The sequence below is a fragment of the Perissodus microlepis genome, chromosome 18 (genome assembly GCF_051167445.1).
Source record: "Perissodus microlepis isolate ML-2025 ecotype Zambia chromosome 18, ASM5116744v1, whole genome shotgun sequence".
NCBI classification, from domain to species: Eukaryota; Metazoa; Chordata; class Actinopteri; order Cichliformes; family Cichlidae; genus Perissodus; species Perissodus microlepis.
In genome coordinates, this window is record NC_140478.1 from 10830623 (window position 1) to 10844420 (window position 13798).

The following is a 13798-nucleotide window of genomic DNA, read 5'->3' on the forward strand; positions in this document are numbered from 1 at the left end:
TCAACATTAAAGTCATGGATTGTGAAGCTAACAGGTGTATGCCAACATAGCCAAATGAAGCCTCTAGTTGTATGTTAACCTTTACTTCAGCTTGTCCAAGTCACTGAATATCTTGAATATTTCTGTGTTGTTGGTGACATCTTCAGTATTTGAGAAAGAGTGTGCACTTTTCTACTGCAGTTAGCATCAATTAGCTAGTTTTTGGCTGTTAATCCACCTTGCTAGCCAAGCTATCTAGCGCTAGCTAAATTATCCAAATATGGTACCTTCTAGCTCCAAAAATTCACAAACCAGTAGGTGATGTCAATGTGGCTTCATATATCTTTCATGTGCACTTAATAGGCATGTACACCAGTTGAACTGCTTGTAAACTCAAATATCTAGTTATTGGTAGACAAACACATAGTAGCAACTCTATGCATTTAGGCATGTTAATGTAGTCGAAGAAAGCTGCTCAAGTTCAACCAAACATCATAGGAAAGGTGATTTAAGTGACACTTTGGCATAAACAAAGGTATTGGCATATCCTGCCCTGTATAGATGACTGTAGTGGTGTAAGAGTGTGGTTCTTGGCACACTTCACTTCGCACCAGCTGATCACCTCAGACTACCAGAGTATTATTGCTGACCATGTCCATATCGTTATGACCACTGTGTACCCTTCAGGATAATGTGTCATGTCAAAGCGTTCCTTTGGGATATTTCACAAATGCACATTCATATTACAGACATGTAGTTGATAAATCTGCAGCAACTGTGTGATGCAGTCATGTCGATATGGTCCAAAATCTCAGAGGAATGTTTCCAGCAACTTGTTGAATTTATTTTGCCAAGAATTAGGGCAAAAATGGGTCCAACTCAGTATTAGCAACCTGTACATAATAAAGTGGCAGATAAGTGTATTTTTCAGTCCTTAAGTGAAGCTCACTGAACCTTTGCATTTTTGTTAGGCCCATTCACAGTTATCTACAACAGCATACAGTGTGGCCCCTTGGTGGTTTTGCTACATCAATCAGCAGCACATGTAACATTAAAGGAGCAAAGTGTTCCTTTAAAATTACTGTTACAAAAACAAGAAGCAGAAATGAGACCAAATTAAATTAAAAACAGAGTAGCCATTTTAATGAAGTTTGACACAATATAAAAAAAGAAAATCCTAGTTGAAACCACAGCTACACATCATGTTAAACCTCTGACAGAACTGCTCAATCGGCTGACACTACTGAATACAAGGGCTCTAAATTAGCTCCGTATTTTTCAGTTGGTATTTCTACGAATATCAAATAAACACATCACAGAAAAACAGTAAAAAAAATATGTTACAACATATACACACACCACTATCAAATCTATAGCATTTTCACTCAGCTTTGCTTGATATGCACGTAGAAGGCGTTTGCCTGTAACTCGAGGTGAGACCAGAAGCAGAATATGAGGCACAGATTTCAAAAACAATACCAGTCCAACATACGGAAGCAGATCGACCCTGCTCGGCCTTTCTAATCTAAATGACATTTTGTCATTCGAGCATAATTTGCTCTAACAGTGTTTTACAAAGTCTGACGTGCTGTGACTCATTCCCCACTGTGTGATTCAGGTCTTCATTGGACTGTGGTCACTTTGGACTGAATGATGCAGAACATGTGCATGAAAAAACATTAATTAATCACACTGACTGTCCTGTGATTAATGTGTTGTAGGTGGTACTGAAATCCAGAGCCACAGCTTAATATTGTCATTGCAAGCACCCATTTGAGGAAGTGAAGGCAGTGTTGAGGGCGGCAAGGCCCGTGTGCATTTACAAAAAAAAAAAAAAAAAAAAAGCTCACATGCATGCACACAACATACCCACCAAAACAATTACTTACTGATGAAAGTGTTGACAGGCAAAAGCAATGGAGTTATTAAGAATCAGTGTAGGACAGTTTGTGAATAGGTTTGCATGTTTGATGTTTGAGACACTGAAGGGTTAAACAACAACAACAACAAAATATGTTTGGCACATTAAAGATGCCAAATGGGGAATGAAATAGGCCGTTTGTTGGCCAATTGACTGATTATATTTGTTAACTGCAGGAGCACACACGCTAATAAAACAGAAAATATCTGTTGTGTAACTACAGCATATTCTGGCAGAAAGAACGTACAATATATGCTTATTATGTTAAGGAGCTAACAAAGAGCCCTGTGGCAGACAAAGGTATAGTTTAACAGATAAACCAGTACTTGCTTATTGTATACTTATGCAACAGTTTTCTGCCTTGCGGGTCAGTGACTGACAGATTTAATAAACATGTTGCTGCTGTTTTGAGCAGACTGCGTAACAACAGCAAAAAAAGTTGCAACGTTCAAGAAAAATATGCTGAACAGGCAGCCTGTAGGTAAACTAAAGATCTGCTACAAGCAAAGCTGGATTTTCATGTATTCGATTTTTTTTTTCTTATGCTACTGCAGAGAAGCTCAGTTGGAATACATTTATTTGTAATCTCAGCTCAGAGTCTGTGGAAGATAGGTCAAGTCTGGAAAGATCCAGATAAGCCTGAAGTCTCTGAGGTGAGGTCGCTACTGAACCGACCGAAAGAAATGAGAGCACATACTTGGTCCAATTTTAATGACCCACTATATGCAGACACACACACACACACACACACACACACACACACACACACACACACACACACACACACACACACACACACACACACACACACACACACACACACACACACCTCTTTCTGGGTGTTGTATTACCCTCTCAGCTTCCTCTTTACTTTGTGACCCTGTGACTCTCTTTAGCTTGGTGATAAATAGAGGAAGAGTAAAAACTTTCCATGCAGTCTGCCACTGGGTCACAACTCAGTCCAACTTTTCCTCTTAGTTTGGCAAAGCTGCAAAGTTCAGGAACACTTATTTAAAGTAACACTTATTCAAACTTTCTGTAGACCTTGTGCTTAAATAGAACAACAATACACTCGCTCACTCAGGCCGTAAACATGACCAGAACCCATAAATACATGATACTTGAATAAAGATTGCTAGAAGAGTTAAACCTTATTTTTACAGCAGGTTTTCCAGTTAACAGTCCTCCTGTCTTTAGTTGCATCAAATAAATGAGGACGTTTGCATTCTCCAAATACTGATACACGATCGCACAAACAGGCCAACATTAATCTAATAGTCTTCAGACAAAAAGCATTAGATACCAAAAAGAGTGAAAACCACTCAATATAGTCACTTAGGGACTACAAATAAATAATCACATCAAATCCGTAACATTAAAAAAATAATCACTGCTTCAGTTAAAGTCTTTTTGATTCTAAACATACAGAATAAAACCTTAAATCTTGAGTTGATGTGTCCATAGTAACACATGACGTTTTTGTACCTGTAACTTTAGTTGTTCAACCAGCTGTTCTTCCGTCTAAACCGTGGCGAGTGTCTGGATGACACGGAACCAGAAAGAGTTAGTTGTAGTGTCAAGTTGGCACAGTCTTTATGTGGAAGTCTTGGCCGTGAGTGGTGCTACATCTTCCTGGGGATATTGTAGGACATGGACAGTGACGGTGCGCTGGGTGCCACCATAGGCGAGCTGATTTCAGGCGGGTACGGCTGCAGGCTCATCTGCTTGTTGTCGTGCAGCTTGCGGACGATGATGCGGGAGAAGTCTTCGTTGTGTTTGTCGCAGGTGTCCAGAAGTCGGCGGACCTTAGCGGTGCGTGTGGGCTGGTTGATCACCAGTTCGTAATCCTCTTTCATCAGCATGGAGTGGGACAGCAGGGCGTCCAAGCTCTGGTTCAGACAAGCCTCCGTCATCTGGGAGACAATTTCCTCACGCCGGATTGCAATCCACTGGGAGATGGGACCTTGCAGAGGAGGAGAGTGCCGCGGTGGAGGAGAGTAACCTGCAACAAGAAAAAGTTATGCCTTATTTGCTGAACATTGCTGCAAGGGTGAAATATACTCTTTATACCAAAAGTGTAAGGTGTTACAAACCAATGTTATGTTACGCCAATCAGCTGAATAGGAGTGTAACTTGCTATCAGGGCCTACTAGTCAAGAACAAAGGAACGATAACAGCATCACTATGATTCTAATTTGTATCTTCTTAAGGAAGAAATAAACACAGTTACACTAAAATGATCGAAGTGTGCTTGAATGCCCTGTACTAGACAGAGCCAGCAAAACACAGAAACATGAATTATGAGGTTGATAGCCTATTGGTACCATGTGTCCAGGAAAACAAAAAGAAAAGTGCAACTAGAACAGGCAGGTCCTGTGAAAAACAAAGTGCATCTCTACTGCTCCCACAGGAATTAAGAAGCTAAGCGGCAGCTGGGTGTTACTAATTTAATTCACTTGGTTAACTGATCATCAGCAAGTGTGAGCACCTCAAAAAAAAGCAGAAGTTTTGACAATTTTCTCGTCTGGAGCATTCAGCTGTGCTAACACAATGCCACAATCTTCCCAGGACTGGACATCCCAGCAAATGTACTTGATGGACAGAATGAGCAATACTGGGAAAATCCCAAAAGCTACGTCTCAGACTCTACAGGCCTATATGCTAAAGTTCATGACAAACACTCAGAAAAACATTGAACAAGTTCTTGTTTGAAGATGTTATCAGGAGAAAGTCTCTAAAAACATGTATTGTTTAAGTTTGCAAAGTTGCATCTGATCAAATCTCAGGAATAATGTCCTCTGGTCAGATGAGACCAAAGCGGAGATGTTTGGCCATAACGTACAACACCACGTGTGGTGCAAACCAAACACAGCATATCAGCACAATCACCTCATACCAAATGTTAAGCACGCTGGCGGAAGGGCGATAATTTAGGCTTGTTTTGCAGCCACATGACCCAGGCAGGTTGCAGTCATTGAATCAAACATGAACTCCTTTGTCTGACAGCTAAAGTGTGGCCGAAACTGAGTCATGTAACAGGACAATGATCCCAAACACAGAACAGCTGAGAAAAAAAAAAAATATCAAAGTGTTAAAATGGTCCAGTCAAAGAGCTGTCCATAAATGAAAGCACACAAACTTCAGTGAACTGAAGTAATGCTGTAAAGAAGAGCGTGTGAGAGACTGATAAAGTGGTACAGAGAATCATTACTGCTGCCAAACGTGGTTTTACAGCCTACTGAATCATGAGCTGCACTCTGTTTTTCACATGCACTCGTCTATCATAAAGACTTAAAAATGGGACACAGGTCCACGCATTCACACACCAACAGATGCACGATTGAGCTTCTTGTACCTTGAGGCTGAGGCTGTGCTTTGAGGGAGACATTAACCAGCTTTGTCTCACATTCGGCGATTGGTTCAGGCTTGCTGAGTATGTTTAAATCATTCGTCCAGCCGTTCATTTTATCCCCACATCCTGGTTTATCATAGACATCCTTCAATGACTGTGGAGACTCCAGACTGTGAGGCATGAATGACGATGGAAGGCAATCTACAGCTGAAAAACAGAACAAGAAAGGTGATGTGCCCAGCAGCCAAACAGAGCATACGCTGTAACAGAGACTAAAGTATTATTTTTGAACTCTCTATGACATCAAGTCACACCACTTCCTTTAAAGATTATCAGTGGTGATACTTGGTAAAGGTGTTGGTGTCATTACGTTTAGCGGATGCAGCATTGCTGCTGGAGAGGGCGCCCGGTAGAGATATGTCCGTGTCCTGAGAGGAACAAGACCCCGAGCCTGATGTAGTGCCCTCCTGCGACAGAGAAAACAGTGAGGTTTCATTTATGTTCATACATGACCACAACGACACACCTTCATGTTGAACTGCATCCCTCCATATCACCGTTTTCATTATAAGCCAAGTAAATTATTCAGGTTCAGTTACCGGCTGACAACATGCATAAAAAAAAAAAAAACAAAACAAAAAAAAAAAATCCACGCTCCACACACGTCATCTTTATTCTCAGTGTAGGTGACGAGTAGATACTGACCGTCCACTGGCTGGGCCTGTCCTTTGGCATACTTGGAGTTTCCTCCTCACTCCCCTTCTGACAGGCTGCTGGGGCTGAACAACACTGTGACCTCAGCTGTGTGAGGAGCAAAAGAGATACGGCACAACCACATATTAGCAAACAAAAAGGTCAACTTCAAAATACTTTAACTGTCAATCCCTTGCTGAAAAAAAAAAAAAAAAAAAAAAAAGTACAGAGACAAAAAAATTCCACTAACACTGAAAGAGAGGATTACATTTACAAAAAAATCCCATAAAACTATATCGGACAGTGTAAGGAGAATGTTGAAGTATCTGACCACACAGTCAAATATTGACTTGCCCAACAAAGCAGCAGGTTCTGGTGTTGCTAAAAAAAACAAATATACAGTATACATCAACCTGCTGATCCACCCATTCATTCCAGTGATGCTCTTTGCTAACGTAGCTGATGTGATGCTACACAGTAGTAAACATGACCATGTCCTAACTTTTAGAGACGAGTTTCTGCCATCTAACTATTAAAATGACAAATTTTCTTTAAATAAAAGGAGTTTTGGAAATGACTTTATTCTACTTTTTATTTACATTTTAAAGAGTGGTCAAAGGAGCTTGCAAAGAAAAGCGTCTGGACTTCTTTAAGTTTACTTGAAGACGTTTCACCTCTCATCCGAGAAGCTTCTTCAGTTCTAAGGTCAAATGGTGGAGAGTCCCAGATATAAACCTAGTGGGAGTATCCCCCCACAGAGGGACAAAAGGACCCACTGATGATCTTCTAATCGCCTGAGCCAAGGTGTGAAACTGTCACATCGTCATCCCCTATGTAGCCGGTGTATCAGAAAAACTTAGGAGAGTTTTCTCCAAGCATGACATCCCGGTGCATTTCAGACCCAGCAACACGCTCAGACAAAAACTGGTTCACCCGAAAGACAAAACGCCAAAACACAGACTTAACAATGTGGTGTATGCTGTACAGTGCAGCGAGGAATGCCCAGACCTCTACATTGGAGAGACCAAACAGCCACTTCACAAGCGCATGGCACAACACAGAAGAGCCACCTCCACAGGACAAGACTCAGCAGTCCATCTGCATCTTAAGGATAAAGGACACTCTTTCGAGGATGCCAATGTTCACATTTTGGACAGAGAGGACAGATGGTTTGAAAGAGGAGTGAAAGAAGCCATCTATGTCCACTGTGAGCGACCATCTTTGAACAGAGGCGGGGGTTTACGACACCAACTCTCTGCCATCTATAATCCAGTTTTGAGATCCCTTCCCAGACACCTTAATGCCCACTCACATCCTGGGCCATCTGACCTCAGGAATTCGCATGATAAGGTGGGGCCAGGTTTCACAATGAACACACCCGAAACTCTGGCTGATTGGGACCCACACCCAGTTTCACACCTTGGCTCAGGCGATTAGAGGATCATCAGGGGGTCCTTTTGTCCCTCTGTGGGGGGATACTCCCACTAGGTTTATATCTGGGACTCTCCACCATTTCACCTTAGAACTGAAGAAGCTTCTCGGATGAGAGGTGAAACGTCTTCAAGTAAACTTAAAGAAGTCCAGACGCTTTTCTTTGCAAGCTCCTTTGACTACGATGACCTGGATGACTGAGAACCTTCACAGACATTTTAAAGAGTGACAACTTTGTTGGAATCAAGTTTGTACATTACCAGCTAAGCTAATGTATAACCAACGTGTTTAACATATATAACAATACACTGAACAAAACTAAAGGTCACTGATGTTTTCATAACTTCTGTGACTTATGCAAGTGAGGATATTTAGAGGAGGGAAAAAAAGGAGTACTAAAAATACACGCTGTTAACTTTTTTCTTCAGTACTCTGCAGCTAACAGACAATAATAACACTATAGATTGTTCTTTACCACAGTTAGTTCCCTGCTGCCTTTAACTGCATGTAGTTCAATTTTGTGCTTGTTGAAAGTACGGATTAGAAACAGACATGTGACTGCAAAGTCACATATACACTGAAAATATAAAGAGGAAGGATATGCTGAAGGGAAATTATGATGTCAGTTTTTAATCTCTCTCACTGAGTCACAGTGCAATTTAAACTGCCCCAAATTGCACATTCAACATTTATACTTGCGTAAATGTGTGTATCCATACACAGCCAACTATAAATAAAAAATGTATCTAATGTTAATAATTAACCATCTATGTCTGCTAAGCAAAAACACTAACCTGTGACAGTCTTTTGAAAATGAGTTCTTTTAATGATCACCAAACAAAAACTGTATATAAAAGATGGCATCACCAATTGGTTTTTACTTTGAATCCTTTAGTCTGACATTTCAGGTAGACTGGCTTTTTTCTGCCTTTACCATTTTGGGTTTTTGAACACTTAACTACTTTGGACAAAACTATAAATCGGGGGCACGGGTGTCCAGTTGTTAGCTAACTTACAGCCAGCTTGAGGCCATACCTCTTAATCCTTCAGTTCAGATGTTTTCTGTCCCATTACCACAGGTGTATGAAATCAAGCACCAAGCCATGTGTTCTGCCTTTACAAACATTTGCGAAAGAATGGGTAATTTTAAAGAGCTCATTGAATTTGAGCATGCTGCTGTACTAGGATGCCACCATTGTAACAAGTCAGTTTGATAGTTCTTTCCCATCTATTCCACAACTGATATCAACTGCTATACGTGGTATTACTGTAAGGTGGACGTATTTAGGAACTCAGAACTGAAGTGAACTACAAAACTACAGAGTGAGGTGCAGAGTGTGGAAAAGTTGCCAATGCTCTGCTCAGTAACTGCAGAGCTCCAAACCCACCCTACCATTAACATCAGCAAAAAACTATGCTGGTATGGGGGTGTTATATGCAAGTGGTTCAGTACCTCATCGAAGATACTGGTAATCACAGGATCATAGATTGATGAGCACAAATTAGTGGCAGCTTTCAATTTATCAACACATCTCCCTGTTTTGCCGTTTGCATAGTAAACAAAATAAAATAATGAACTCATTAAATGAGTAATTCCCCAACTATGAGCCACAATGTCCCCAGACTGAGTCTGTCAGAGGCCCCTGCTGCATTTCGCCGCTGTTTATTGGTTTCCTGTTTTTTCTTTCTCTAGATCACATTTATCTTTTTTTCCTTTATCATTTTCCTTCTAATCAATTTGAAAAGGTGATAAGCTGATCCAGTAGACCTGTGATAAACTGCCAATTCAGGGAACCCCTGTGCAATTACTAAGGAAAGGAAAGATTTTATGACACTTTAGGTGATGCACTAGCTGTAAAAATCTGGCCATCAACAGCGCACACACACACACACACACACACACACACACACACACACACACACACACACACACACACACACACACACACACACACACACACACACACACACACACACACACTAATAAAAACAAATGCAGTTGTCACTGTAGCTATAGCTGCATCAAAGCCTGTGCATTTATTTTTCATATGCATGGCTGTGAGACATCATCATGAAACTAAAGTCATACTCTGAGCCACAGTCTGTCTCAAACTAGTTTCACCAGATTTCTCTTACTGTAAGCTGACACACCTGAGCGCATGCTGACAGACAGACACACGATACCATCCCACAATACACTCTTTGTGGATCAGAAGAAATGCAAATTAAATTTTGAAATAAATCAAAAGTAAAAAAAAGGAAAAGGAAAAGGAAAAAAAAAGTGCTACACAGATTTCCCTACAGGTACATAAAGAAGAAATATAAAAACTGACCTTTTTCTTTTTGATCTGCAGCACAGCTTCCAGGAACTCTATTTCGTCAAACACCCTCACCATAGGCTCCAGCTCTATCAAACAATCTGAAATGGTAGGAAACGCATCACACTGCTAAATCCTGCCAAAGATGTAACACAGAACTACCGTCCCATTAGCAGTGCGCACTTTAGTCATTTGTATGAGCATACTTTGGAAGGAAGGCCGTTCATCTGGATTAGCGTTCCAGCCGGCTGTCATAAGATTGATGAGCGTTTCTCTGCTGGGGATGTCTGTGGACAGGCTCTCCAGGCTGGTGTCAGGACGCAGACCGCGCAGCACGCTGAACATGATCTGAATGCCATTGGTCACCTCTGAACATAAACACACACATATTAGTGACTCAAATAGGGTAAAGAAGGAACAAAGCATGACGTGAAACCCCCCCCCCCCCCAAAAAAAACGAGCAGTTACCTTTAAACGGGATCTGCCTGGACAGCACCTCCCACATGATGATGGCATAGCTAGAATCCAATTATCAAAGAGGAAAACAGTTAAGGGAAGAGTTACTAAGTTGCCAGATATTGGCATTTCCCCTTATAGCTGAGGGACTGTACCACAAGCCAGCTTCAGGGATGACTCTCAAAGCCATGACTGATTGACCCGTTGCAGCGAGCGTAACCTCTTGCGCAAAATTTACAAAGACTGCATCAGCGGAAAGTAGAGTTCTCTTATCAAAGCAGAAAAATAATCAGAATTCCTTTTCTGACACACTCGCGGATCTCAACAGTTAGGTCTGATTTTTTGTCTGGCACGACTGATTTAGCCTTTGACACTGGGCCCTGCAGTGGTATGCAAGCAATGCAAGCTGAGGCAGGAACTGTTTCATCTTTACAGGAAGGAAAGCCTCATTTCCCTTAAATGCTTATTGTGCTCAACAAACACGGAAGTTATCAGAGTTTATAGTAACACAGATAAGTCAGAGACTTTTTCTGCTAAATCTTCAGGGAAGGATGTACATTTTGAGACTGACTTCTACATAATAGTTACTGGGTTCTGGTGTCTTACCTGTACATATCGTGCTTCACGTCGGCCCGACGGCTCTTGGATGGTTCGTACTCCTCAGGGGGCATGTAGATCACTGTACCCTCAGCTGGCTTGGACCCCGAGCCTCTACTCACTGACAGCTGTCGCCACTTCGATAGGCCAAAGTCTGCAATCTGGAGAGAAGCAGAAAGTTAGCAAGACGTGAACCGCAGACAGACAAAGTTATACAAAGCCAGTTTTACATTTTATGAGTCTTAAATTAATTCGTGACAAAAAGTCAAATAAGGTTGATAACTGCAGCGGGAGGACAGCCTTTTCTATAATATCAGATCTTTAAGGGGAAGTTATTATGCCTTTCTTATTTCCTGTTACAATGGTGGATACTCAAACTGCCCTAAATAGTCAGTTTCAGGGAGGTTTTTTCCCCTTCTACTGTTATCTCTATCCCCTCTTACTGATACTGTATTATCTTTATGTGCTCATCTTAGGCACACAGCGCTGAGTGTCAGCAGACTAGCACCACCCACCTGCTGTTTGAACCTTCTGTTTGTGAGGGGCAGCCAATCAGAAGAAAGTTTAAAGGAGAGGAGTTTGTTTTACAGTCCAAAAACTTAAATATGGAGTTGATATGAGTATAATATATTCACTTTAATTAGGCCATGAAAGAAAAAGAAATCAGTCTGAACAACCTGAAAAATACAGTTTATATATACTTTTTATGCTAATAAAAATGGTACGTTTCATAAAGAGTAGCAGATAAGCAGTACATAGGGTATGTGCTGCTTATCCACTATGTCTAAGTTAGTCTGGTAACGTACACAATACATGTGACTATAACTGTAACCACCTAAGCAGCTGTAACCTTTTGTTACAGCTCCAACAAACACACGGTTTAAGGTGATGTCATAGATTTTCCTGTTCTGCACGCACCTCATACTTATCGCATACCTTAACATGAAATTCACCATCCAGCAGAATGTTTTGGGTCTTTAGGTCGTGATGTACGAGGGGTGGGTTCATGTTGTGAAGGAAGTTAACCCCAAGGGCGATCTCATACAGAATCCTCAAACGCAAAGGCCAGGCAAGAACAGGGTACACGTCCTTCTGTAAGGCAGAGATTACAAAGATGGGCTAAAGATATCATAAATGTATAAATAAAAGAGGGAAATGTGGGTTTTACTACAGTGAAAGTACAAAACAATGCAAGAGCTTGAAATAAAGACTGAAAAAATTACTACACTCAGCCCAGTGGGAATTTCCCTTGTGCATAGCTGTCTGCTTCCCTCAGTGCTCTGCTTCTCTTTCCCTACTTTCTTTTATGTTTCATCAGATACTAATTACTTCGAGCTTTCGCTTTTGTTTATAGTCCCACTGAAAGGAAAAAGAGTCATACACTCACATGATGAGTGATGCACAGGAGAGAAAAACAACAGACCAATGCAACTCCCTCAGCTGACCTCTTTTGGCAACAAAAATCCAAATGCAACAACTATAAAACCTTCATTTTTTCCAGTGTGTAGTCTGGGCAACTCTCACAGCTAACTATTTAAACCAGAGAAAACTGGTGCCACTCAGTGGCAATCTAAATGGTTTATTTAAGGGTGCATTGCTCAGACTAGAAGAGTTCCTAGTGATAGGAAGTGAACTTGATGAGCTACCTCATGGAGTAACCGGTCCAGAGATCCATTGCTCATGAACTCCGTGACTATGCAGAAGATACGAGGCTCATTGCAGACACCAAAGATCTGGATGATGTAGTTGAACCTGGCTTTGTGGAGTACCTCGGCCTCCTTCAGCAGGCAGTTCCTCTCTCTGAAACACAGCCAGACACAGAATAAATAACAAAAACAAAACAGCACTGAGAGCACTTTTGTGATAGTGAGGTAAATGAATATTTAAGATAAAATCCTTCTAGAAACACAGACCAAAAATGCAGTATACAATCTTGCTGAATCTCTTGATTACACAGAGGAGTAAAAATGTTACACGCAGATATTCTGAGATTTTCTCACTTGTGAATTTGTGCAGAGATGTTTAGAATGACCCATTACTAGGTGACCAATAAATACCAAACTGAGTCATGATGTCTGGACATTTGACTGAAATCCAGTTGGCCTGGTTCACTGTTGTTGGGAAACAGTTTCTCACATTTGACTCAAATTAGGTCAAGTGCTGCAGTTGTTACTGTGGAGTAAGTACAGGCAGACTTTACTGCATCATCCTGAAACAGCACAAAGTTTTTCTATAGTAGTGCAATTCATCTATAAATGGCTGAAATGTGTCTCCGTGACCTAGACCTTGTTACGCGAAGTTGCCTGATCGGTGTTGAGTACCTTTCTATAACTGGAGAGTCGAGCTTCAGGCACTTGACGGCCACAGTGGTCCTCCAGTCGGAGTGCTTCCCCTTGAACACGGTGCCGAAACCCCCTCCGCTCAGGTAGTACAGGTCCGTCAGTTTATTCTGGGGGATCACCGGCAAGGTGCTGGTCAGGCTGCCGATATCCAAACAGCCCGCAGTTGGCTCCATATCAGTTTCTGAATCCCTTACGCGAAGTCTCTCAGGATTTATCTCTTACGGGGTTGGCCAATAAAGGCAGAACTACCTCTTTTGGTATAAACGCAAAGAGGAACTGCGCTCCCATTCACATGCATTCCACAACGTAGCCGGCTGCTAGCATGCTAAGCTAACATTAATGTTGCAGAGGAGGAGGCGAGCAGAAAAAACAGAGCAGCCGATAAACAGCGAACCCGCTGACCGGCGACAGCTGCCCTTCACCCAGCGACTACAGTTAAATGTGCGCAGGACCCAAAGCGAAACAACAACAAGAAGAGCGCAGCTGAGCTCCGAGCTCATTTAAGCAGGTGCGTTTGTTGTTGCTAATGACGACACGCTTCCGGCTTTTACGAGATGCGTTCACGAGGGTAGGTTTGGAGAACTTCAGACAGTTGACCCCGTTTTCCAAGCAGCCCTCTGAGCGCATTCAGAATCCCAGTACAAATATGGATAACAGCGAGGTAAGTCTAGGAAAAACACTGAGGAGGCACGCTGTTAAAATACCATAA

At 41.7% G+C, this 13798-nt stretch overlaps 1 protein-coding gene across 1 annotated transcript; it reads right to left on the reverse strand.

Moving 5' to 3' along the window:
- Positions 1-1095: 1095 nt before the first annotated feature.
- ripk2 (receptor-interacting serine-threonine kinase 2) lies at positions 1096-13262 on the reverse strand. Its single transcript, XM_084912033.1, has 11 exons — positions 13069-13262; positions 12394-12547; positions 11684-11839; positions 10757-10908; positions 10163-10212; positions 9901-10062; positions 9710-9795; positions 5958-6053; positions 5623-5719; positions 5256-5459; positions 1096-3902 (listed from the first exon to the last, which is right to left on the reverse strand). The coding sequence occupies exons 1-11, from the start codon at positions 13260-13262 to the stop codon at positions 3523-3525; spliced, it is 1731 nt and encodes a 576-aa protein (XP_084768159.1). The 3' UTR covers positions 1096-3522.
- Positions 13263-13798: the final 536 nt, after the last annotated feature.

Excerpts from the sequence above, each read along its gene's own strand:
- ripk2 (XM_084912033.1), bottom strand. The coding sequence starts at position 13,262 with ATGGAGCCAACTGCGGGCTGTTTGGATATCGGCAGCCTGACCAGCACC. Across the intron at positions 11,840-12,393 it reads TGGACCGGTTACTCCATGAG|AAGGACGTGTACCCTGTTCT; the intron begins GTAGCTCATCAA and ends TCTGCCTTACAG. Across the intron at positions 5,720-5,957 it reads ACAGGCCCAGCCAGTGGACG|GAGGGCACTACATCAGGCTC; the intron begins GTCAGTATCTAC and ends TCTCTGTCGCAG.